Here is a 21,826-nt window from a genome sequence, read left to right as displayed (position 1 = left end):
ATCGTCCAACCACTCCATGTATAATTGAATACATTCAGTACAACCAGGTAAACAGAACAATAAGAAAATAAAATTGAAAGTACATTTCTGGAGGACAAAAGCGAGAAATAAACAAAAGAATATGCTATACAAATGGCACACTGAAACGCCGCTTCATGCGCTATTTGTTCATCGTGTCAAAGTGTGGTAGAGTGGGTTGGATTCACAAAGGGGTGAGACTTCAAGTCAAGTTTGTTGTGCCTGTTGCCCCTGGGGGGCCTCGTCGTTCTGCACTGCACAAGTCTAACCCAACCTCAGGCACTGAGAGAGATTGTCTTGTGAGTCTAGACACAATATGTACTAGAGAATTACATTATAAACATTCATACATCACATTTAAGTGCATACATTACACACACAAGTTATGCCATACATGCACTAACCAGGAGGGTCCCCAAAATTATTGCCAGTTTGCAGAACTGCATGGAATTGATCAATTATAAAAAGCAATATAAAACAGTCTGTCTGTGAGAAGGTAGGTGTGCCTTTTTGTGTAGATACACACACACTACATGACCAAAAGTATGTGGACACCTGATCGTCGAATATCTCATTCTATTAATTATGGGCATTAACATGGAGTTGGTCCCCCCCTTCGCTGCTATAACAGCCTCCACTCTTCTGGGACGGCTTTCCACTAGATGCGGGGACTTGCTTCCATTCAGCCACGAGAGCATTAGTGAGGTCGGGCACGGATGTTAGGCGATTAGGACTGGCTCGCAGTCTGCATTCCAATTCATTTCAAAGGTGTTCGATGGGGTTGAGGTCAGGACTGTGCAGGCCAGTCAAGTTCTTCCACACCGATCGAGACAAACAATTTCAGTACGGACCTCCCTTTGTGCACGGGGGCAGTGTCATGCTGAAACTGGAAAGGGCCTTACCCAAACTGTTGCCACAAAGTTGGGAGAACAGAATTGTCATTGAATGCTGTAGTGTTAAGATTTACCTTCACTGGAACTAAAGAGCCTGAACCATGAAAAGCTGTCCCAGATCATTATTCCTCCTCCACCAAACTTTACAGTTGACACTATGCATTGGGGCAGGCAGCGTTCTCCTGGCATCTGCCGTCGTACTGCCTGATGGTGAAGCGTGATTCATCACTCCAGAGAACGCGTTTCCACTGCTCCAGAGTCCAATGGTGGCGAGCTTTACACCAGTCCAGCCAACTTTTGGCTGCTCTGCCATGGAAACCCATTTCATGAAGCTCCCGAAGAATAGTTATTGTGCTGACTGACGTAGCTTCCAGAGGCAGTTTGGAACTCGGTAGTGAGTGTTGCAATCGATTATCACGCGCTACGCGCTTCAGCACTCGGTCTGGCCTACCACTTCACAGCTGAAGCTCCTAGACGTTTCCACTTCACATTAACAGCACTTACAGTTGACTGGTGCAGCTCCAGCAGGGCAGACATTTGAAGAACTGACTTGTTGGAAAGGTGGCATCCTATGACGGTGCCACGTTGAAAGTCACTGAGCTCTTCAGTAGGACCATTCTACTGGAGACTGCATGGCTGTGTGCTCGATTTTATACACCGGTAAGCAACGGGTGTGGCTGAAATAGCAGAGCCCACTAATTTGAAGGGGTGTCCACATACTTTTGTATATATAGCGTATTTGTGACAGTATGCATGCAGTACGTGTGTGTAATCATTCAAATTCATCATATGCAGGAAGCTTCTAAACAAGGCACTTAAACGGGGGGGGGGGGGGTATAACTTATAATATTAGAATATCTTCCATACCCTTACACTGCCGCCCTACACTCACCCTCATAAATACTAAAACACACATACGAGTCTCATAAAGACAAGCTCTTTCATGTGTTAAAAACAAAATCACTCATTTGACAGTAGCTGATATATTAGAGCATGAGGGAGGAAGATTCTCTGTGCAAAGTTCACCACTTTCAGACTACACACATTCATGACTACACGCACGCAGAGGCAGGCACACGTATACACTTTCTCAAGGAGGTCCCACACTCAATAACATAAAAGCATTGAATACTAGATTTCTACAGTCAGTCAAAACCAACCCAATGTAATTCAAAAGGCACTACATCAGCACAGAGACGGGGAGAGCCTTGCAGTGCTCCTGTGCGCGAGCACTGTGCACAACATTTAGGGAGGGGGATAGCGGTGGGGTTTGGATAAGGTCAGGGATCAAGGGTTAGCAGGGGGACGTCATCCTCCGAGGTCATGTCCTCCGAGAGGGGGATAAGCAGCACCTCATCCTCCGAAGAGGAGAAAGAGGGGGATGCGGAGAGGGGCAGGGAGTTGGTGGGGGAGGAGGAGGAGAACGGCGAGGCGCGGAAGCGAGAGATACCGCGCGCCAGAGAGTGGAAGAGCAAGGCCAGGGAGGGGCTACTGGGGGTGGGAGGGGCAGCCACAGGGAAGCTCTGGGGGGTGGCTGGGATAGAGACGAGGGGTGGAGGAAGGGAGGTGGGAGGCGGCGGTGGTGGGTGCTGCACCGTCTGAGGGAGCAAGCCTAGTTTCTGTGGCAACGGCAGATTGACGGCTTCCACAGCCAATGAGGAAGTTGCGGGAGTTGATTGACTGGGCTCTGCACCAGTAGAGGTGGGATCTGTCTGCTGGGGGGCGGAACTGGAAGGCTGGGAGGGCCTGGAGGCGGTTCTAGGGATTAAGCCCCACCTCCGCATGCGACGGACAGCCCGGCGGACGAATCGGGGCCGGCGACGGCGACGTGGAGAGTTGGCGGTGTCCTGTCTGAGGAGCTGGAGGATACCTCTCAGAGTAAGAGAGGAAGACTGATGGGGGGAGAGAGAGAAAGAGAAACACAGAGACAGAGAGGCAGACACAGAACAAGAAAAATATTAAAACCTTGAGATTTCATTTGTTGAACTTGAAAATGTGCTATAAGAAATAAGCTTATTTCTTAACATTATCATTTAAGTTTATGATTTGCGTAAGATCACCATTAAAAGAAGCTACAACACAGTGAAACACAGAGAGCACATTGTTTTAGTTAGTCCTCTTGACCTCCTTCAGCTGTCTGCAGCAGCTAATCAGACAGCTCTAGGATCAGATCCCCCCCCCTGTCCGTATAATATTACTCATTACGATCTAAAAAGCTAAACCGATCCTAGATCAGCACTCCTAACTCAATCTATGAGACCATGCTCCTGCTGCTACTTTCATAATGCAGGCTGAGGAAATTGAGTCAACCAGTGAAGCTGAACCCTCAGTGCCTCTGGTAGGTCAGATAAGGCTACTCATGAGGAGTCAGAGGACCGACAGTCCTACTGAGGAGATTTCAAATAAACTAAGTTAGTGATGGATTCCCCTTGTAAAGGAAGGAAACCAAAAAAAGGAAATCTCAAGTAATCTGTTATTTGAGGCCTTCAATTAATTGTGCTCCAATCAGAGCACAGTGGAACAAAGTTGTTGTTAGTTCCTGATCTAAGGTCACTTAGGGTTAGGATTGGGGGACTGCTAGCTGATCCTAGACCTGTTACTAGGCTCTCACCTCGTTGGGGTTCTCTGTGGGGAAGTCCTCCACTGGAGGGATGATGCCCTGGGCAATCAGCTGACCGTAGGAGGGAGGAGCCTGCTGCTGGATCAGCGCCGCCTCTTGGCGGCTGATTGGAGCAAACATACTGCAGGAGGAAGACAGACAGAAACATATGGGTGTCTGGTCCAATAAGACAATTTGGACACAGATCAAGGGAGGCATTTGTGGGTGATGAAGCATCAACATGTAGTAAACCTGACGTGTGAGGTGCATGAGGGATACCTGTATTCTCGGGTGCGCAGTGAGTAAAGCTTGCAGGTGCAGCCCATAGCAATGACGAGCAACAGCCCACAAACCAAGCTGCCAACGGTTGCCGCGGTGATGACCTTCCGAGGCAGGGTCACGGAACAGTTCAGCTCGTCTGTCCCGTCCTTGCAGTCCACCTGGCCGTCACAGCGCCAGCTCTCAAACACACACCTGGGGAAGAGACAAACGGTCAAGATGGCATATACACTTACACACATCAAAAACACACCACGCACCCTCACAGACCATCCTCTACCTGTCACTGTCGCAGTGGAAGGTCCCAGGTTGACATATAGAACAGTCTCTCTCATCGCTCCCATCAGAACAGTACAGCTGGTAGTTACACCTCTCCTTGGCAGGGAAACACACCGGACGCCCTAGGAAGCTATGCCCCGCCAGCAGTGCCCTCTGCCCAGACACTCCACAGGCAAACTGGTCCCGGGGACATCCCCTGCACCCTGCTTCGTCATGTCCCGTCTCGGGACAGTCCCAGTGCCCGTCACACTTCTGTTCCTGGGTGTAGCAGCCCCCCGCGGCACCCCCACATTTACCTTCCCAGGGGGGGCAGTAGCCCCCGACACGGTAGGTGGCGTTGAAGCCTAGCCCCTCAGAGCCGGGGAGCGTACGATAGGTCAGGGAGAGGAGGCCGGTCCTGGACTCGACCTGGATGGTCTTGTAATTGGACGCATTAGTGATCTGTCACAGAGGGAAAGGGAGGGAGAGGGTGAAGTGATTAGATTGAGTAAATTATTACTATTATATTAACTTTCCCAGTGATTTCAGAGGTAGAAAAGTTGGCTTTAACCACAGATCTAGGATCAGACCACCCTACTCTCTGATTTTTTTAAATAAATATCTGACTTCGTTTCAGTTTATTAGGGGCAACGTCTACCAAACTCCATTACACACACCCCCGCCCCCCCACACTCACAGTTTTGAGGAGTTCCCCGGTGCCCTGCTGTCTGTCAGTGATGGTGACCGTGTCTCCAGGCCCCAGCTCCAGCAGCCGCAGGTCCAGCTTCAGAGGCCTAGAGTCCTGGGGGTCCAGGGTCCACACACAGAACAGAGGGGGGCCCCTGATGGAAGGAGGGGCGAACGTCCCATAGAAGGTCTGGAGGAGGCCCCCGCAGGTGACGTCCTTGGGAGGTATGGTCACGGTGCAGTTCAGCTCGTCTGTCCCGTCCTTGCAGTCCAGCTGGCCGTCACAGCGCCAGCTCTCAAAAACACACCTGGGGCAGAGCCATAAACAGTTCAGGTGGCGTATACACACACATCGAAACACACCAAACGCATGTCACATCGAAACTACACTAACACACGTATCAAAGCTCACTAACAAACATTAAATGCGTGCATACACACACTTTTTTTTCGGGATCAAAAGGGGGCTTAGATTGTGGGCATGGTAGGGGGTGTGACAATGGACCAACGTCCTGCAATTCTACACATTTATCCATGGAGTTGAGAGAAATTTGCCATGGTCAACGCAGTGTTATTTTTGCTCAAACCAAATAAAATCAACACTGCTAAATTCTTGCTTTTAGAATTTTCAATTTCTCTTTCACTGTCTATATTTTGATGTTTGTTAGTTCTCAAAGATAATCTATTTTGTGTGTATATATATATATATATATATATATATATATATATATATATATATATATATATATATATATATATATATATATATATATATATATATATATATATATACACACACACACACACACACACACACAAAAGTATTTAGTCAGCCACCAATTGTGCAAGTTCTCCCACTTAAAAAGATGAGGGGCCTGTAATTTTCATCATAGGTACATTTCAACTATGACAGACAAAATTAGAAGAAAAAAAATCCAGAGAATCACATTGTATGATTTTTAATTTATTTATTTGCAAATTATGGTGGAAAATAAGTATTTGGTCAATAACAAAAGTTTATCTCAATACTTTGTTATATACCCTTTGTTGGCAATGACAGAGGTTGCTGGTTGCTGGTATTTTGGCCCATTCCTCCATGCAGATCTCCTCTAGAGCAGTGATGTTTTGGGGCTGTTGTTGGGCAACACGGACTTTCAACTCCCTCCAAAGATTTTCTATGGGGTGGAGATCTGGAGACTGGCTAGGCCACTCCAGGACCTTGAAATGCTTCTTACGAAGCCACTCCTTCGTTGCCCGGGCGGTGTGTTTGGGATCATTGTCATGCTGAAAGACCCAGCCACGTTTCATCTTCAATGCCCTTGCTGATGGAAGGAGGTTTTCACTCAAAATCTCACGATACATGGCCCCATTCATTCTTTCCTTTACACAGATCAGTCGTCCTGGTCCCTTTGCAGAAAAACAGCCCCAAAGCATGATGTTTCCACCGCCATGCTTCACAGTAGGTATGGTGTTCTTTGGATGCAACTCAGCATTCTTTGTCCTCCAAACACGACGAGTTGAGTTTTTACCAAAAAGTTATATTTTGGTTTCATCTGACCATATGACATTCTCCCAATCTTCTTCTGGATCATCCAAATGCTCTCTAGCAAACTTCAGATGGGCCTGGACATGTACTGGCTTAAGCAGGGGGACACGTCTGGCACTGCAGGATTTGAGTCCCTGGCGGCGTAGTGTGTTACTGATGGTAGGCTTTGTTACTTTGGTCCCAGCTCTCTGCAGGTCATTCACTAGGTCCCCCCGTGTGGTTCTGGGATTTTTGCTCACCGTTCTTGTGATCATTTTGACCCCACGGGGTGAGATCTTGCGTGGAGCACCAGATCGAGGGAGATTATCAGTGGTCTTGTATGTCTTCCATTTCCTAATAATTGCTCCCACAGTTGATTTCTTCAAACCAAGCTGCTTACCTATTGCAGATTCAGTCTTCCCAGCCTGGTGCAGGTCTACAATTTTGTTTCTGGTGTTCTTTGACAGCTCTTTGGTCTTGGCCATAGTGGAGTTTGGAGTGTGACTGTTTGAGGTTGTGGACAGGTGTCTTTTATACTGATAACAAGTTCAAACAGGTGCCATTAATACAGGTATTTATGCTGTATCCAGTATTTATGCTGCAGTAGTTTATGTGTCAGGGGCTAGGGTCAGTTTGTTATATCTGGAGTACTTCTCCTGTCCTATCCGGTGTCCTGTGTGAATTTAAGTATGCTCTCTCTAATTCTCTCTTTCTTTCGGAGGACTTGAGCCCTAGGACCATGCCTCAGGACTACCTGACATGATGACTCCTTGCTGTCCCCAGTCCACCTGGCCATGCTGCTGCTCCAGTTTCAACTGTTCTGCCTGTGATTATTATTATTTGACCATGCTGATCATTTATGAACATTTGAACATCTTGGCCATGTTCTGTTATAATCTCCACCCGGCACAGCCAGAAGAGGACTGGCCACCCCACATAGCCTGGTTCCTCTCTAGGTTTCGGCCTTTCTAGGGAGTTTTTCCTAGCCACCGTGCTTCTACACCTGCATTGCTTGCTGTTTGGGGTTTTAGGCTGGGTTTCTGTACAGCACTTTGAGATATCAGCTGATGTATGAAGGGCTATATAAATCAATTTGATTTGATTTGAGGTAATGAGTGGAGGACAGAGGAGCCTCTTAAAGAAGAAGTTACAGGTCTGTGAGAGCCAGAAATCTTGCTTGTTTGTAGGTGACCAAATACTTACTTTCGACCATAATTTGCAAATAAATTCATAAAAAATCCTACAAAGTGATTTTCTGGATTTCTTTTCTCATTTTGTCTGTCATAGTTGAAGTGTACCTATGATGAAAATTACAGGCCTCATCTTTTTAAGTGGGAGAGCTTGCACAATTGGTGGCTGACTAAATACTTTTTTGCCCCACTGTGTGTGTGTGTGTGTGTGTGTGTGTGTGTGTGTGTGTGTGTGTGTGATATATATATATATATATAAAATCATGTAGTAACCAAAAAAGTGTTTTAACAAATCAAAATCTATTTTATATTGGAGATTCTTCAAAGTAGCCACCCTTTGCCTTGATGACAGCGTTGTACACTCTTTGCATTCTCTCAACCAGCTTCACCTGGAATGCTTTTCCAACAGTCTTGAAGGAGTTCCCACATACGCTGAGCACTAGTTGGCTGCTTTTCCTTCACTCTGCGGTCCAACTCATCCCAAACCATCTGAACTTGGGTGAGGTCGGGTGATTGTGAAGGCCATGTCATCTGACGCTTTGAAGAATCTCAATTATAAGGATTTCATTGGCAGAAAAATGACCCCCCCCCCCCCCCCCAAACACACACACACACACACACACTCCTCTACCTGTCACTGTCACAGTGGAAGGTCCCAGGTTTACATATAGAACAGTCTCTCTCATCGCTCCCATCAGAACAGTACAGCTGGTAGTTACACCTCTCCTTGGCAGGGAAACACACCGGACGCCCTAGGAAGCTATGCCCCGCCAGCAGTGCCCTCTGCCCAGCCACTCCACAGGCAAACTGGTCCCGGGGACATCCCCTGCACCCTGCTTCGTCATGTCCCGTCTTGGGACAGTCCCAGTGCCCGTCACACTTCTGTTCCTGGGTGTAGCAGCCCCCCGCGGCACCCCCACATTTACCTTCCCAGGGGGGGCAGTAGCCCCCGACACGGTAGGTGGCGTTGAAGCCTAGCCCCTCAGAGCCGGGGAGCGTACGATAGGTCAGGGAGAGGAGGCCGGTCCGGGACTCGACCTGGATGGCCTTGTAATTGGACGCGCTGGTGATCTGTCACAAAGGGAAAGGGAAGATGGTGAAATGATTAGAATGAGTAAATTAACTTGGGTAATTGAACTGATCAGTCTTGTAACAAACTCTAGAGGTAGAAGTTGGCTTTCACCACAGATCAACAATAAGACTAGCCTACTTCCAATCCGAGAGTAATTAAATAATATCTGACCCCGTATCCGTTTATAAGGGGCCACTTTACCTAATTCTTAAGACACAAACACACCCCCAGGCACACTCACAGTTTTGAGGAGTTCCCCGGTGCCCTGCTGTCTGTCAGTGATGGTGACCGTGTCTCCAGGCCCCAGCTCCAGCAGCCGCAGGTCCAGCTTCAGAGGCCTAGAGTCCTGTGGGTCCAGGGTCCACACACAGAACAGAGAGGGGCCCCTGATGGAAGGAGGGGTGAACGTCCCATAGAAGGCCTGGAGGAGGCCCCCACAGGGCCACTCAACGGGGGCCCGGGTCACACTGGGGTGGGCTCTGTGAGCCTGGAACTGCCAGAAGTCATATATAGGATTGGTTGGCTCCTTTTCCTTGGTGTGGTCCCCATTCTCGTCTACTTGCTTCTCTGTCTCCTCCTCCTCTTTCTCCAGCTCGCCCGGTGCCTTCCCTACTGTTTCCCAATCCCTCCCTCTGCTGTTACTCCCCCTGTTCTTCTCTCTTACGGTCTCCCGCGCCCTGTAGGACTCTGGTGTGGCGGTGGCCACCACTGTTTTGCCATGCTCAAGATCCAGATTCAGGATCTTCATCTCTCCATCACAGTCTTGCTCGTCTACGCCCAGGCCCACCCCTTCACCCAGGCACTCCACCCGGCCGTTACAACGCCACGACAGGGGCAGGCAGCGCCCGCCCAAACACTCAAAGTCCACACCCGTACAGTCCCCGGAGTCTAGAGAGAGAGGAGTGGCAGGGAAAGGGGGAGAGAGGGAGAAGAGCTGATATTTATATTAGCTATATTACATTTCCTGGTACTCAAAGAGAGTTATAACGAGTCAACTAGGTGATGATTAACAAGTGATACAGCCTAACATCACGGCACCATACCTCTGACATAGCCCAGGCGGAACGCAGACACAGGGAATAAGTGTGGCAGGAAGTGGTGCGTCACTGTAATGTTTCCCCCCATCAACTCCATGGGTTTCGGCAGGTCGGAACCACAGAGGGTAATGGGCTTGCCAGTCGATGACGTCACCGAGACCCATTCCTTCTTACACCGTGTGGAAAACTGGGAGAAACTGAAAGATCGACGGGAAAAAAATAGATAAAGAAGTAAGCAAACAATCAAAAACTACATTATTTGGCAATGAAGCCATTTTCCTTTACACAATGTGACATTTCTAAAGTCCAGTCCGGTCACAACCCCTACACCGTACACCCTGGGCACTTCATGTAGATCTGAAAGTATTGGATAAGTATATTTAAAGAACATGGTAGTAGCTCCACCACTGACAGGCTGTACAAACTCTTCCTCCAATTGCTTACGCCTACCTAAATCCTTCAGGTGTACACTAGGGCCAAGAGGGTTAAAGACTAGAAGTTGTTTTGGGGACACACGTTGATGCACCCTGACCCACCAAATAAGCCCCTAAGACAGCGGTAAGACAGCGAGCGGGGAGATTTTACCTGAGAATAACAGGCTCTCCTACATGTGCCTTGATAATCCAACTACAGTAGAAGGGCCGAGGGCGGTAGGACGAGCTGCGGTGCACAAAGCTTCTGATCTCTCCTCTCGCAGCCTCCAGGACTTGGGGAGATCGTCCACAATGAGCTGGGAGAGAGAAGAACCCTACAGTATATTAGACTGGGAGGGGCGGCCTGAGAACACATTTGTTTTCCAGTTTCAAAACATTTTGCTACGGTATTCCTGGTCTGATTAAATCAGGCCGTAATACACTATTAATTGATATATACCGCCTGAAACATTGGAGTGCAAAATCATGTAAAGGAACCGGAGGTGCCACCACTGATTGTCAATTACAGTTGAGACTCCCACGCCTACCCATGTTGATCACATAACTATGAGTATTGTGTAAAACTGGTGAGAGGCAGATGGGTCCCTTTGATAACATGAATAGAGACATTAGCAAGAGAGAGGGAGGGGGGGGGTTAGCGCTCTTACCAGTACTGGAGACCAGCTCCAGGCTGCTGTAGGCTGTGAATCAACAGGCAAAAGCAGAGTTACAGAGGTCTGAATCGGGCATTAGTAAAGATCTGACAAGTATTTGCACACGGTACATTTCACACTAGATACTGCTTACAAAATACAATGTTTACAATAGTTGTTGGCCTAACGCATGGCTCGCCACCCCTGTTCCTGGAGAGCTACACTCCTGTAGGTTTTTGTTTCAACCCCAGTTGTGAACTAACCTGATTCAGCGTATCAACCAGCTAATTATTAGAATCAGGGGTGCTAGATCAGGGTTGGAGCGAAAACTTACAGCGCGGTAGCTCCCCAGGAACAGGGTTGGAGAGCCCTGGCCTTAAGTATTGTTCTTAACCACCTGACATATGGACCGACAGACAAAACAGGCAGATAGATGGGTCACATTCAAAGTAAAACCCACCAGTTACAAACAAAATGTTGATGACACAAAGGTTGAAAGAGACAGTCATTCTGATGATGGTGCTCCTCTAAAATGATGATGGTCCTCTGAAATGATGGTGCTCCTCTGAAATGCAGGTGCTCATGAAAGAGCAAAAATGGTGAAAAGAAAGCAAACTAGAATGGAATAACATCTAGCCAGATCCCCCTCAGTCCGCCTTGCTGAGTGGCCCCATCATCGCTAATGTCTCGTTCAGGAAGACTTCACCTGAGAAAATAAAAAGATCAACCCTAGTCAGCAGAAATAGCTATTTTGACTAGCCTGGTCCCAGATCGGTTTGTGCTGTCTTGCTAAGTCCTATGGCCATTGACACACCAAAAAAATAGCAAGACAGCACAAAAATATCTGGGACCAGGGTATATTTTTAGAGGAACAGGAGGAAATGACAGAAACATAGCTACAGAACTTGCTTAAGCCTTTACTTATGACAGCCAGACATCTGAAGTTGTTCGCTTAAAGCATGTGTTGTGTTCAATGTGATGGTTTTCTGTTTTTATCAAGAACCCAATGTTTACATCAGTGAAGGCTCCTCAGAGGAGCAAGGGCAGGAACATCCTCAAAGAATTCCAGAAAAATAAAAACGTTAAACTTTTTAGATAAAACTATACTAAATACAGTATATTCATATGTCACCAAATAATTGATTAAAACACCCTGTTTTGCAATGAAGGTCTACAGTAGACTCAGCAGCACTCTGTAGGGTAGCGCCGTGGTATTGCTGGAGGACAGCTAGCGTCTGTCCACTGGGTACATGGACTTCAATACAAAACCTAGGAGGCTCATGGTTCTTACCCCTTCCATATACTTAAACAGTAATTATGACCAACGTATGGAGGACATCCTCCAACCTATCAGAGCTCTTGCAGCAAGAACTAACAGGTTGTCCACCCAAACAAAGGATCAGAGAACGACTAGTACTGAAAGCATTAGCTACAACTAGCTAGCACTGCAATGCATAAAATGTGGTGAGTAGTTGACTCAAAGAGAGAAGACAATACTTGAACAAATTATTTTTTTTCCAAAATTAAGGAGAAGCAAGAGAGAGGGAGCTAGCTGGAAGTCAGAAGTTTACATAGACTTAGGTTGGAGTCATTAAAACTTGTTTTTCAACCACTCCACACATTTCTTGTTAACAAACAATAGCTTTGGCAAGTCTGTTAGGACATCTACAATTAAACAATTGTTTACAGATAGAATATTTCACTAATAATTCACTGTATCACAAGTCCAGTGGGTCAGAAGTAAACATACACTAAGTTGACTCTGCCTTTAAACAGCTTGGAAAATTCCAGAAAATTATGTCATGGCCGTAGAAGCTTCTGATAGGCTAATTGACATCATGAGTCAATTGGAGGTCTACCTGTGGACGTATTTCAAGGCCTACCTTCAAACTCTGTGCCTCTTTGCTTGACGTCATGAGAAAATCAAAAGAAATCAGCCAAGACCTCAGAAAAACAATTGTAGACCTCCACACGTCTGTTTCATCCTTGGGAGCAATTTCCAAACGCCTGAAGGTACCATGTTCATCTGAACAAACAATAGTACCGAAATATAAACACCATGGGACCACGCAGCCGTCATACCACTCAGGAAGGAGACGGGTTCTGTCTCCTAGAGATTAACCTACTTTGTTGTGAAAAGTGCAAATCAATCCCAGAACAACAGCAAAGGACCTTGTGAAGATGCCGGAGAAAACAGATAAAAAAGTATCCATATCCACAGTAAAACGAGTCCTATATCGAAATAACCTGAAAGGCCGCTCAGCAAGGAAGAAGCCACTGCTCCAAAACCGACATAAAAAAGCCAGACTATGGTTGCAACTGCACATGGGGACAAAGAACGTACTATTTGGAGAAATGTCCTCTGGTCTGATGAAACTAAAAAAGAACTGCTTGGTCATAATGACCATCGTTATGTTTGGAGGAAAAAGAGGGTCGCTTGCAAGCTGAAGAACACCATCCCAACCGTGAAGCACGGGGGTGACCGCATCATTTTGTGGGGGTGCTTTTCTGCAGGAGGGACTGGTGCACTTCACAAAATAGATGACATCATGAAGTAGAAAAATTATGTGGATACATTGAAGCAACGTCTCAAGACATCAGTCAGGAAGTTAAAGCTTGGTTGCAAATGGGTCTTCCAAATGGACAATGACCCCAAGCATACTTCCAAAGTTGTGGCAAAATGGCATAAGGACAACAAAGTCAAGGTATTGGAGTGGCCATCACAAAGCCTTGACCTCAATCCTATAGAAAAAATGTGGTCAGAACTGAAAAAGCGTGTGCAAGCAAGGAGGCCTACAAACTTGACTCAGTTACACCAGCTTTGTCAGGAGGAATGGGCCAACATTCACCCAACGTATTGTGGGAAGCTTGTGGAAGGCTACCCAAAACATTTGACCCAAGTTAAACAATTTAAAGGCAATGCTACCAAATACTAATTGAGTGTAAGTAAACTTCTGACCCACTGGGAATTTGATGAAAGAAATAAAAGCTGAAATAAATCACTCTACTATTATTCTGACATTTCACATTCTTAAAATAAAAAGTGGTGATCCTAACTGACCTAAGAGTGGGGATTTTTACTGGGATTAAATGTCATAAATTGTGAAAAACTGAGTTTAAATGTATTTGGCTAAGGTGTATGCAAACTTCAGACTTCAACTGTATATTTCGTAGTATACATTTTTTTACTTTCACTTTGTTAGCTTTGAATGCAGCTAGCTAGTTTAGCCTACTCAAACACCTGGCTTAAACAGAGAGGGATGCTATGTTAGCTAGCTGGCTATCTAACGCCGGAACTCTTCCAAGGCAAGGCAAGCCTTAATTTGTATTATTTTTGTTTTCACTGGGACCCACCGGTGTAACTGCTAAACTGCTTGCTGCTCACTGTACTGCTTGATTGTAACGGGTTTACTAACGCATTAGTTCTAGTAGCTATGTTGACTATGACAGGACAATTATGTAGGCTGTGTGTAGCGGTTAGCGGTCATGACATAGCTCGGATAGTTTTTTTTGCCTTGTCACAGACAGCTGATGTGTTGTGCACTGAAGTCCACAAGCGAAGTGAAACGGTGAGAGGAGAGCGCATAGATATATGCGAGAAGGAATTATATATACACAACGAGTTGTTTATAAGTGGCTGCTATGAAAGTGAACTGTGTTTGCATGTGATCAGGGGTGTATTCATTGCGCCGATTCTGTTAAAATATTTCTTAAAATGGAACGGTGATAAACATACCTGAATTTGTCCCAATAGAAACTAATTTCCAACTGTTGGACTAATGATTTCACCCTAGATCAGTGGTACAAAAACTTTGTATAGTCCCATACCCCTTCAATCATTCAACCTCCAGCTGCATACCCCCTCTAGCACCAGGGTCAGGTCACTTAAATGTTGTATTTTTGCCACACACACTATACGATGTGTTAACGAACTGTAAGAATTAATGTGAGTTTTTGTCACAACCCGGCTTGTGGGAAGTGACAAAGAGCTCTCATAGGACCAGGGCACAAATAATATTACATTAATAATCGATCATTTTGCTCTTTATTTTGCCATCTTACATATAAAACCTTATTTGTTCATCAACAATTGTGAATAAATCACCACAGATTAATGAGAAGGGTGTGCTTGAAAGGATGCACATAACTCTGCAATTTTGATGAGGCTCTCTTGTTCAGATTTCGGTAAGCGGGCTGGAGGCAGGGCACGAAAAGGATAACGAATCCAGTTGTTTGTCTCATCTGTTCTGGGAAAGTACCTGCGTAATTGAGCACCCAGCTCACTCATCTGCTTCACTATACCACATTTGACAATGTACGTAAGCGTAAGTTCATTTGCACACAAAACAAAACATACAATGATGGAAAGACGTGTTGCGGAGAGTCCCTGAAATCCTAGATTCAGATCATTCAGGCGAGAAAAAAACATCAACCAGATAGGCCAGTCATGTGAGAAACTCATCATCTTGCAAGCGGTCAGACAAGTGAAAATTATGGTCAGTAAAGAAAACTTTAAGCTTGTCTCTCAATTTTAAAAAACGTGTCAATAATTTGCCCCTTGATAACCAGTGTTGTAAAAGCGTTACATGGTCGCTGCCCATATCATTGCATAATGCAGAAAATACACGAGAGTTCAGGGGCCTTGCTTTAACAAAGTTAACTATTTTCACTGTAGTTTCCAAAACGTCTTTCAAGCAGTCAGGCATTCCCTTGGCAGCCAGAGCCTCTCGGTGGATGCTGCAGTGTACCCAAATGGCGTCGGGAGCAACTGCTTGCACGCGCGTTGTCTCCCTGACGTGGCTTTTGCGCCATCAGTACAGATACCAGCACATCTTGACCACCAAAGTCCATTTGATGTCACAAAGCAGTCCAGTACTTTAAAAATATCCTCTCATGTTGTCCTGGTTTCCAGTGGATTGCAGAAGAGGATGTCTTCCTTAATTGATCCCCCAAAAAAAACATAACGGACATATTCCAGGAGCTGTGCCAGGCCCGCCACATCTGTTGACTCATCCAGCTTTAACGCATATAATTCACTGGCTTGTATGCGAAGCAGTAACAGTTTCAAAACATCTCCTGCCATGTCACTGATGCGTCATGAAACAGTGTTGTTTGATGGAGAAATTGTTTTAATAGTTTTTTGGGCCTTTTCCCCCAGCATTGTCTCAGCCATTTCAGAAGAATTAAGTCCTCCACAATAGTATGGGGCTTGCCTGTCCTAGCCACTAGGTAGCTCAACATATAAGACGCTTCTAGCCCCTTCTTATAAATGTATCTGCTTTTATACCTGTCTTACTAATCGAAAGTCATCTTTATTCTCGCTCAAAAAACACCTGTGGCTTATTTTTCAAATAGGCATGTTTCATTTCGAAATGTCTGTGCAAGAGTGAAGGTTTCATTGAGTTGTGAGATAGTACTTTTGTACATATAATGTTGCTGAGGAAAGGCACTACTCCCATATAAGTGAGCCCCAAATCAATGTAGTTCTCATCATATTTGCGCCTCTTACTTTACATTTCTTTAACCATTTATCAATTTTCGAGCAAACGGAATGAGCAGCAGCTACCTTTGTCTACATACGGACCATTAGTGGAATTCCCGCGAGAGAGTAAAGGTTAATGTGATTGGATGTTAATTATTTGACTAGGCTACCTGTATTAGGGCTCCCGAGTGGCGCAGCAGTCTAAGGCACTGCATCTGCATTCGAAATCAGGCTGAATAACATCCGGCCGTGATTGGGAGTCCCATGGGACGGCGCACAATTGGCCCAGCGTCGTCCGGGTTTGGCCGTCATTGTAAATAAGAAATTGTTCGTAACTGACTTACCTAGTTAAATAAAGGTTAAATAAAAACATATTTAAAAAACATCACCCAAATGTATAGCCCCGTTGGAAAATCTAAATGGACTGTTTGAAAATGCGAATCATATTTTTATTTGGCGTACCGCTGTTTGGATATAGCCGCCCTAGATCATCTAGATACAGGCAAGATTGTGTAAATCGATATTTAATGTGTCATGGTCTGTCACCTTGATTACTCAATTATCTCGACCTGTGCACCTACGTTGTAAACTTTCATTCATATGCTAGGTTGTAGCAACCTCATGACGGGTAACGGTACATTTTGAGTATCATGTGACTTAGTATCCTTAACCTATCGATGTTTCATTGAGCTGGGTGAATGTAATATGAATGACAGTCACCCAATATTCTGTAATATAAATAAATAACGTCATGTTCATCTTAAACGACACCGATCGTGACTCTTGAATATTATACACAGACATGTCCTGCCTTGCCAGTAATGTTGGCTAACTAAATGACGCATCTAGCTAACCTTGTGCTGTATGATTTACCAGCAAGCTAATCCTAAACACAAAAATGCTTGTGATTTTTAATATCGCGTTTTTTCTGTGTCATTTTAATTCTAGATTATGTGAAATTATGTACATAGCTTCTAGACCTTCTGAATGCCTGCCCCCGCAAACTTCCTTGAAGAGGAAGGGATTCATCACGCCAATTCTGTTGCAAAACGTTTTGTACAGAAACAGTTTACTCTAAAAGGAAACCGTTTTCCAACGAAAACGAACGATTCTATTGGACAAATTCAGTTAGGTCCCTCCCCGTTTCGTTCCGTTTGGTTCTTACATTATAGAACGTGATGAATACACCCCTGCTTCGCTCTCTCGCCTTGTTGTGGCTAATGCTAATGATAGCTCTGACTAAGTTCCCTCTTCCTTTCGTTATGTTTTCCTGAACGTGCCACGCGATAAAAAAAAATTAAAAAGCATTCATATATACATACAAACACTCGGATGTACAGATTAATTAAAAAACGGCGATAAATGGTGTATATAAATGCCTGTAACAACGAAGTTAGCAACCTTACCCTTTCTGTCGTCTTTCTTGTTGATAGGCAGAGTTCTGGGCAACTTCCGTATTGTTTACTTGGAACAGGAGAGGGGGTGGTGCTAGAAGCTCAGACTGAGGCTTCGGCTGTCACAACGCCCCAAACAAACTCCAATGTTAAACAGCCAAACCGGTGTACGAATAATTTTCTCAGATTTATCAACAAATGTAACTTGTTTCTCGATTCACGAATTCGTTTCAATGGTGTTCATATCGACAGTTTAGGATACATTTTTGTTATCATGTTTCACCACAAGGTGTCAGAATTGATTAGGCTAGTGAGACGATCCCTCAGATTGGGTATACCACAGTGGAATTGTATTAAAGCAGACGGCCTTGCATCAGAGAATACAATGTAACATTATTTGCATTAGCACGTTTTGTAATCAGCAAGGTAACACACATTTTATGTATTTCGTCAATGGACTGAGACAACGTGGATTGAAATCAAATGACTACTGAATTGTCTGCCTAACTTGTTCTTGTAGTTCTTTTTGATAATTTACACTATCCTGGGGTGTTGTTTTTGATGAATTGTGATAAATTAATGTTCATATTTATACGGACACAGCGTCTACCGCTGTTTTTTACCTCTCTGAGATAGGCTTCACACATCTGTAAGATGTAAATGAAGTAGGTGGAGAACAAACCCCTCTTCACATTATTTAAGATATAATTGAAATATTATTTTGAAATTATCAGTAAATGTAAAAACAAAAAAGCAATACACACCATAAAACCTTTTTGACAAATTGAAAATGTATCTCGATATGTAATACTGTTAAGTTATGTACTCTTGTTTGTATATTTCTATTTTTGTATTTTTTTCCGTTCATAATAAAAAATAAAAATAAATAAACATCTGTAAGATTCCCCCCCAAAAATGTATTCACCTTTATTTAACCAGATAGGCCAGTTGAGAACAAGTTCTCATTTACAACTGCGACCTGGCTGAGATAAAGCAAAGCAGTGCGACACAAACAACAACACAGAGTTACACATGGAATAAACAAACGTATAGTCAATAACACAATATAAAACAAATCTATATACAGTGTGTGCAAATGAGGTAAGATTAGGGAGGTAAGGCAATAAATAGGCCGCAGTGGCGATGTAATTACAATTTAGCATTTAAACACTGGAGTGATAGATGTGCAGAAGATGAATGTGCAAGTAGAGATACTTGGGTGCAAAGGAGCAAAATAATAAATAACAATATGAGGATGCGGTAGTTGGATGGGCTATTTACAGATGGGCTATGTACAGGTGCAATGATCTGTGAGCTGCTCTGACAGCTGATGCTTAAAGTTAGTGAGGGAGATATGAGTCTCCAGCTTCAGTGATTTTTGCAATTCGTTCTAGTCATTGGCAGCAGAGAACTAACTGGAAGGAAAGGTGGCCAATGGGGGAATTGGCTTTGGGGGTGACCAGTGAAATATACCTGCTGGAGGGCGCGCTACGGGTGGGTGCTGCTATGGTGACCAGTAAGCTGAGATAAGGCGGGGCTTTACCTAGCAAAGACTTATAGATGACCTGGAGCCGGTGGGTTTGGCGACGAATATGAAGTGAGGGCCAGCCAACGAGAGCATACAGGTCGCAGTGGTGGGTAGTATATGGGGCTTTGGTGACAAAACGGATGGCACTGGAATAGACTGCATCCAATTTGCTGAGTAGAGTGTTGGAGGCTATTTTGTAAGAGACATCGCCGAAGTCAAGGATCAGTAGGATAGTCAGTTTTACGAGGGTATTTTTGGCAGCATGAGTGAAGGATGCTTTGTTTCGAAATAGGAAGCCGATTCTAGATTTCATTTTGGATTGGAGATGCTTTATGTGAGTCTGGAAGGAGAGTTTACAGTCTAACCAGACACCTAGGTATTTGTAGTTGTCCACATATTCTAGGTCAGAACCGTCCAGAGGAGTGATGCTGGACGGGCGGCCAGGTGCAGACAGCGATCGGTTGAAGAGCATGCATTTAGTTTTACTTGCATTTAAGAGCAGTTGGAGGCCACGGAAGGAGAGTTGTATGGCATTGAAGCTCGTCCGGATGTTAGTTAACACAGTGTCCAAAGAAGGGCCAGAAATATACACAATGGTGTCGTCTGCATAGAGGTGGATCAGAGAATCACCAGCAGCAAGAGCGACTGTAACGCTCAAAGAGTGAATGGGTGTGGAGTCAGGCGCAGAGGATTCGGGAAAAAACACGCTTTAATGTTCAACTGAAAACGTACAATGTGTAACGCTGAACACAGGTGAAATACACTCCACCCAAGTACACACTGGTATCTCACTGGACAGCGGAAAACCCACAATAATAAAGAACACCTCTTTACATAACAGTAACAAGCCCGCACAAACACAGGCGGGCTAACCGAACTTAAATAACCCCAACCCCAAAACCCCAACAAGGAACAGGTGAAACCAATTAGACAAAACCAAACGAAAAGGGGAAAAAGGGATCGGTGGCAGCTAGTAGACCGGCAACGACGACCGCCGAGCGCCACCCGAACGGGAAGGGGAGTCACCTTCGGTGATATTCGTGACAGCAACATCATTGATGTATACACAGAAAAGAGTCGGCCAGAGAATTGAACCCTGTGGCACTCCCATAGAGACTGCCAGAGGTCCGGACAACAGGCCCTCCGATTTGACACACTGAACTCTGTCTGAGAAGTAGTTGGTGAACTAGGCGAGGCAGTCATTTGAGAAACCAAGGCTGTTGAGTCTGCCGATAAGAATGTGGTGATTGACAGAGTCGAAAGCCTTGGCCAGGTCGATGAATACGGCTGCACAGTATTGTCTTTTGTCGATTGCGGTTATGACATCGTTTAGGACCTTGAGCGTCGCTGAGGTGCACCCATGACCAGCTCGGAAACCAGACTGCATAGCGGAGAAGGTACGGTGGGATTCGAAATGGTCGGTGATCTGTTTGTTAACTTGGCTTTTGAAGACCTTAGAAAGGCAGGGTAGGATAGATATAGGTCTATTACAGTTTGGGTCTAGAGTGTCTCCCCCTTTGAAGAGGGGGATCACCTCTGCAGCTTTCCAATCTTTGGGGATCTCAGACGATTCGAAAGAGAGGTTGAACAGGCTAGTAATAGGGTTGCAACAATTGTAGCGGAAAATTTTAGAAAGAGAGGGTCCAGATTGTCTAGCCCAGCTGATTTGTAGGTGTCCAGATTTTGCAACTCTTTCAGAACAAAATGGGGAGGCTTGGGCAAGTTGCTGTGAGGGGTGCAGGGCTGTTGACCGGGGTAGGAGTAGCCAGGTGGAAAGCATGGCCAGCCATAGAAAAATACTTATCGAAATGTTCAATTATTGTGGATTTATCGGTGGTGACAGTGTTTCCTAGCCTCAATGCAGTGGGCAGCTGGGAGGAGGTGGACTTTACAGTGTCCCAGAACTTTTTGGAGTTTGTGCTACAGGATGCAAATTTATGTTTGAAAAAGCTAGCCTTTGCTTTCCTAACTGCCTGTGTATATTGGTTTCTAACTTCCCTGAAAAGTTGCATATCTCTGGCTTTTTTTCTGGCTCTCACAGACCTGTAACTTCTTCTTTAAGGGGCTCCTTTGTCCTCCACTCGTTACCTGTATTAATGGCACCTGTTTGAACTTGTTATCAGTATAAAAGAAACCTGTCCACAACCTCAAACAGTCACACTCCAAACTCCACTATGGCCAAGACCAAAGAGCTGTCAAAGGACACCAGAAACAAAATTGTAGACCTGCACCAGGCTGGGAAGACTGAATCTGCAATAGGTAAGCAGCTTGGTTTGAAGAAATCAACTGTGGGAGCAATTATTAGGAAATGGAAGACATACAAGACCACTGATAATCTCCCTCGATCTGGGGCTCCACGCAAGATCTCACCCCGTGGGGTCAAAATGATCACAAGAACGGTGAGCAAAAATCCCAGAACCACACGGGGGGACCTAGTGAATGACCTGCAGAGAGCTGGGACCAAAGTAACAAAGCCTACCATCAGTAACACACTACGCCGCCAGGGACTCAAATCCTGCAGTGCCAGACGTGTCCCCCTGCTTAAGCCAGTACATGTCCAGGCCCGTCTGAAGTTTGCTAGAGAGCATTTGGGTGATCCAGAAGAAGATTGGGAGAATGTTATATGGTCAGATGAAACCAAAATATAACTTTTTGGTAAAAACTCAACTCGTCGTGTTTGGAGGACAAAGAATGCTGAGTTGCATCCAAAGAACACCATACCTACTGTGAAGCATGGGGGTGGAAACATCATGCTTTGGGGCTGTTTTTCTGCAAAGGGACCAGGACGACTGATCCGT

At 45.1% G+C, this 21,826-nt stretch overlaps 1 protein-coding gene across 1 annotated transcript; it reads right to left on the bottom strand.

Moving 5' to 3' along the window:
* Positions 1-1,520: 1,520 nt before the first annotated feature.
* LOC110500496 (low-density lipoprotein receptor-related protein 10) lies at positions 1,521-17,664 on the bottom strand. Its single transcript, XM_021577891.2, has 12 exons — positions 17,513-17,664; positions 11,085-11,330; positions 10,640-10,672; positions 10,144-10,288; positions 9,565-9,755; positions 8,763-9,409; positions 8,081-8,520; positions 4,745-5,042; positions 4,070-4,509; positions 3,790-3,984; positions 3,523-3,652; positions 1,521-2,803 (listed from the first exon to the last, which is right to left on the bottom strand). The coding sequence occupies exons 2-12, from the start codon at positions 11,131-11,133 to the stop codon at positions 2,192-2,194; spliced, it is 3,180 nt and encodes a 1,059-aa protein (XP_021433566.2). The 5' UTR covers positions 11,134-11,330; positions 17,513-17,664; the 3' UTR covers positions 1,521-2,191.
* Between the last annotated feature and the right edge of the window lie 4,162 nt (positions 17,665-21,826).

This window comes from Oncorhynchus mykiss, chromosome 21, assembly GCF_013265735.2.
Source record: "Oncorhynchus mykiss isolate Arlee chromosome 21, USDA_OmykA_1.1, whole genome shotgun sequence".
Classification (NCBI taxonomy): Eukaryota; Metazoa; Chordata; class Actinopteri; order Salmoniformes; family Salmonidae; genus Oncorhynchus; species Oncorhynchus mykiss.
The sequence above is the reverse complement of the archived record's forward strand: the minus strand, read 5'-3'. Positions and strand labels throughout refer to the sequence as shown.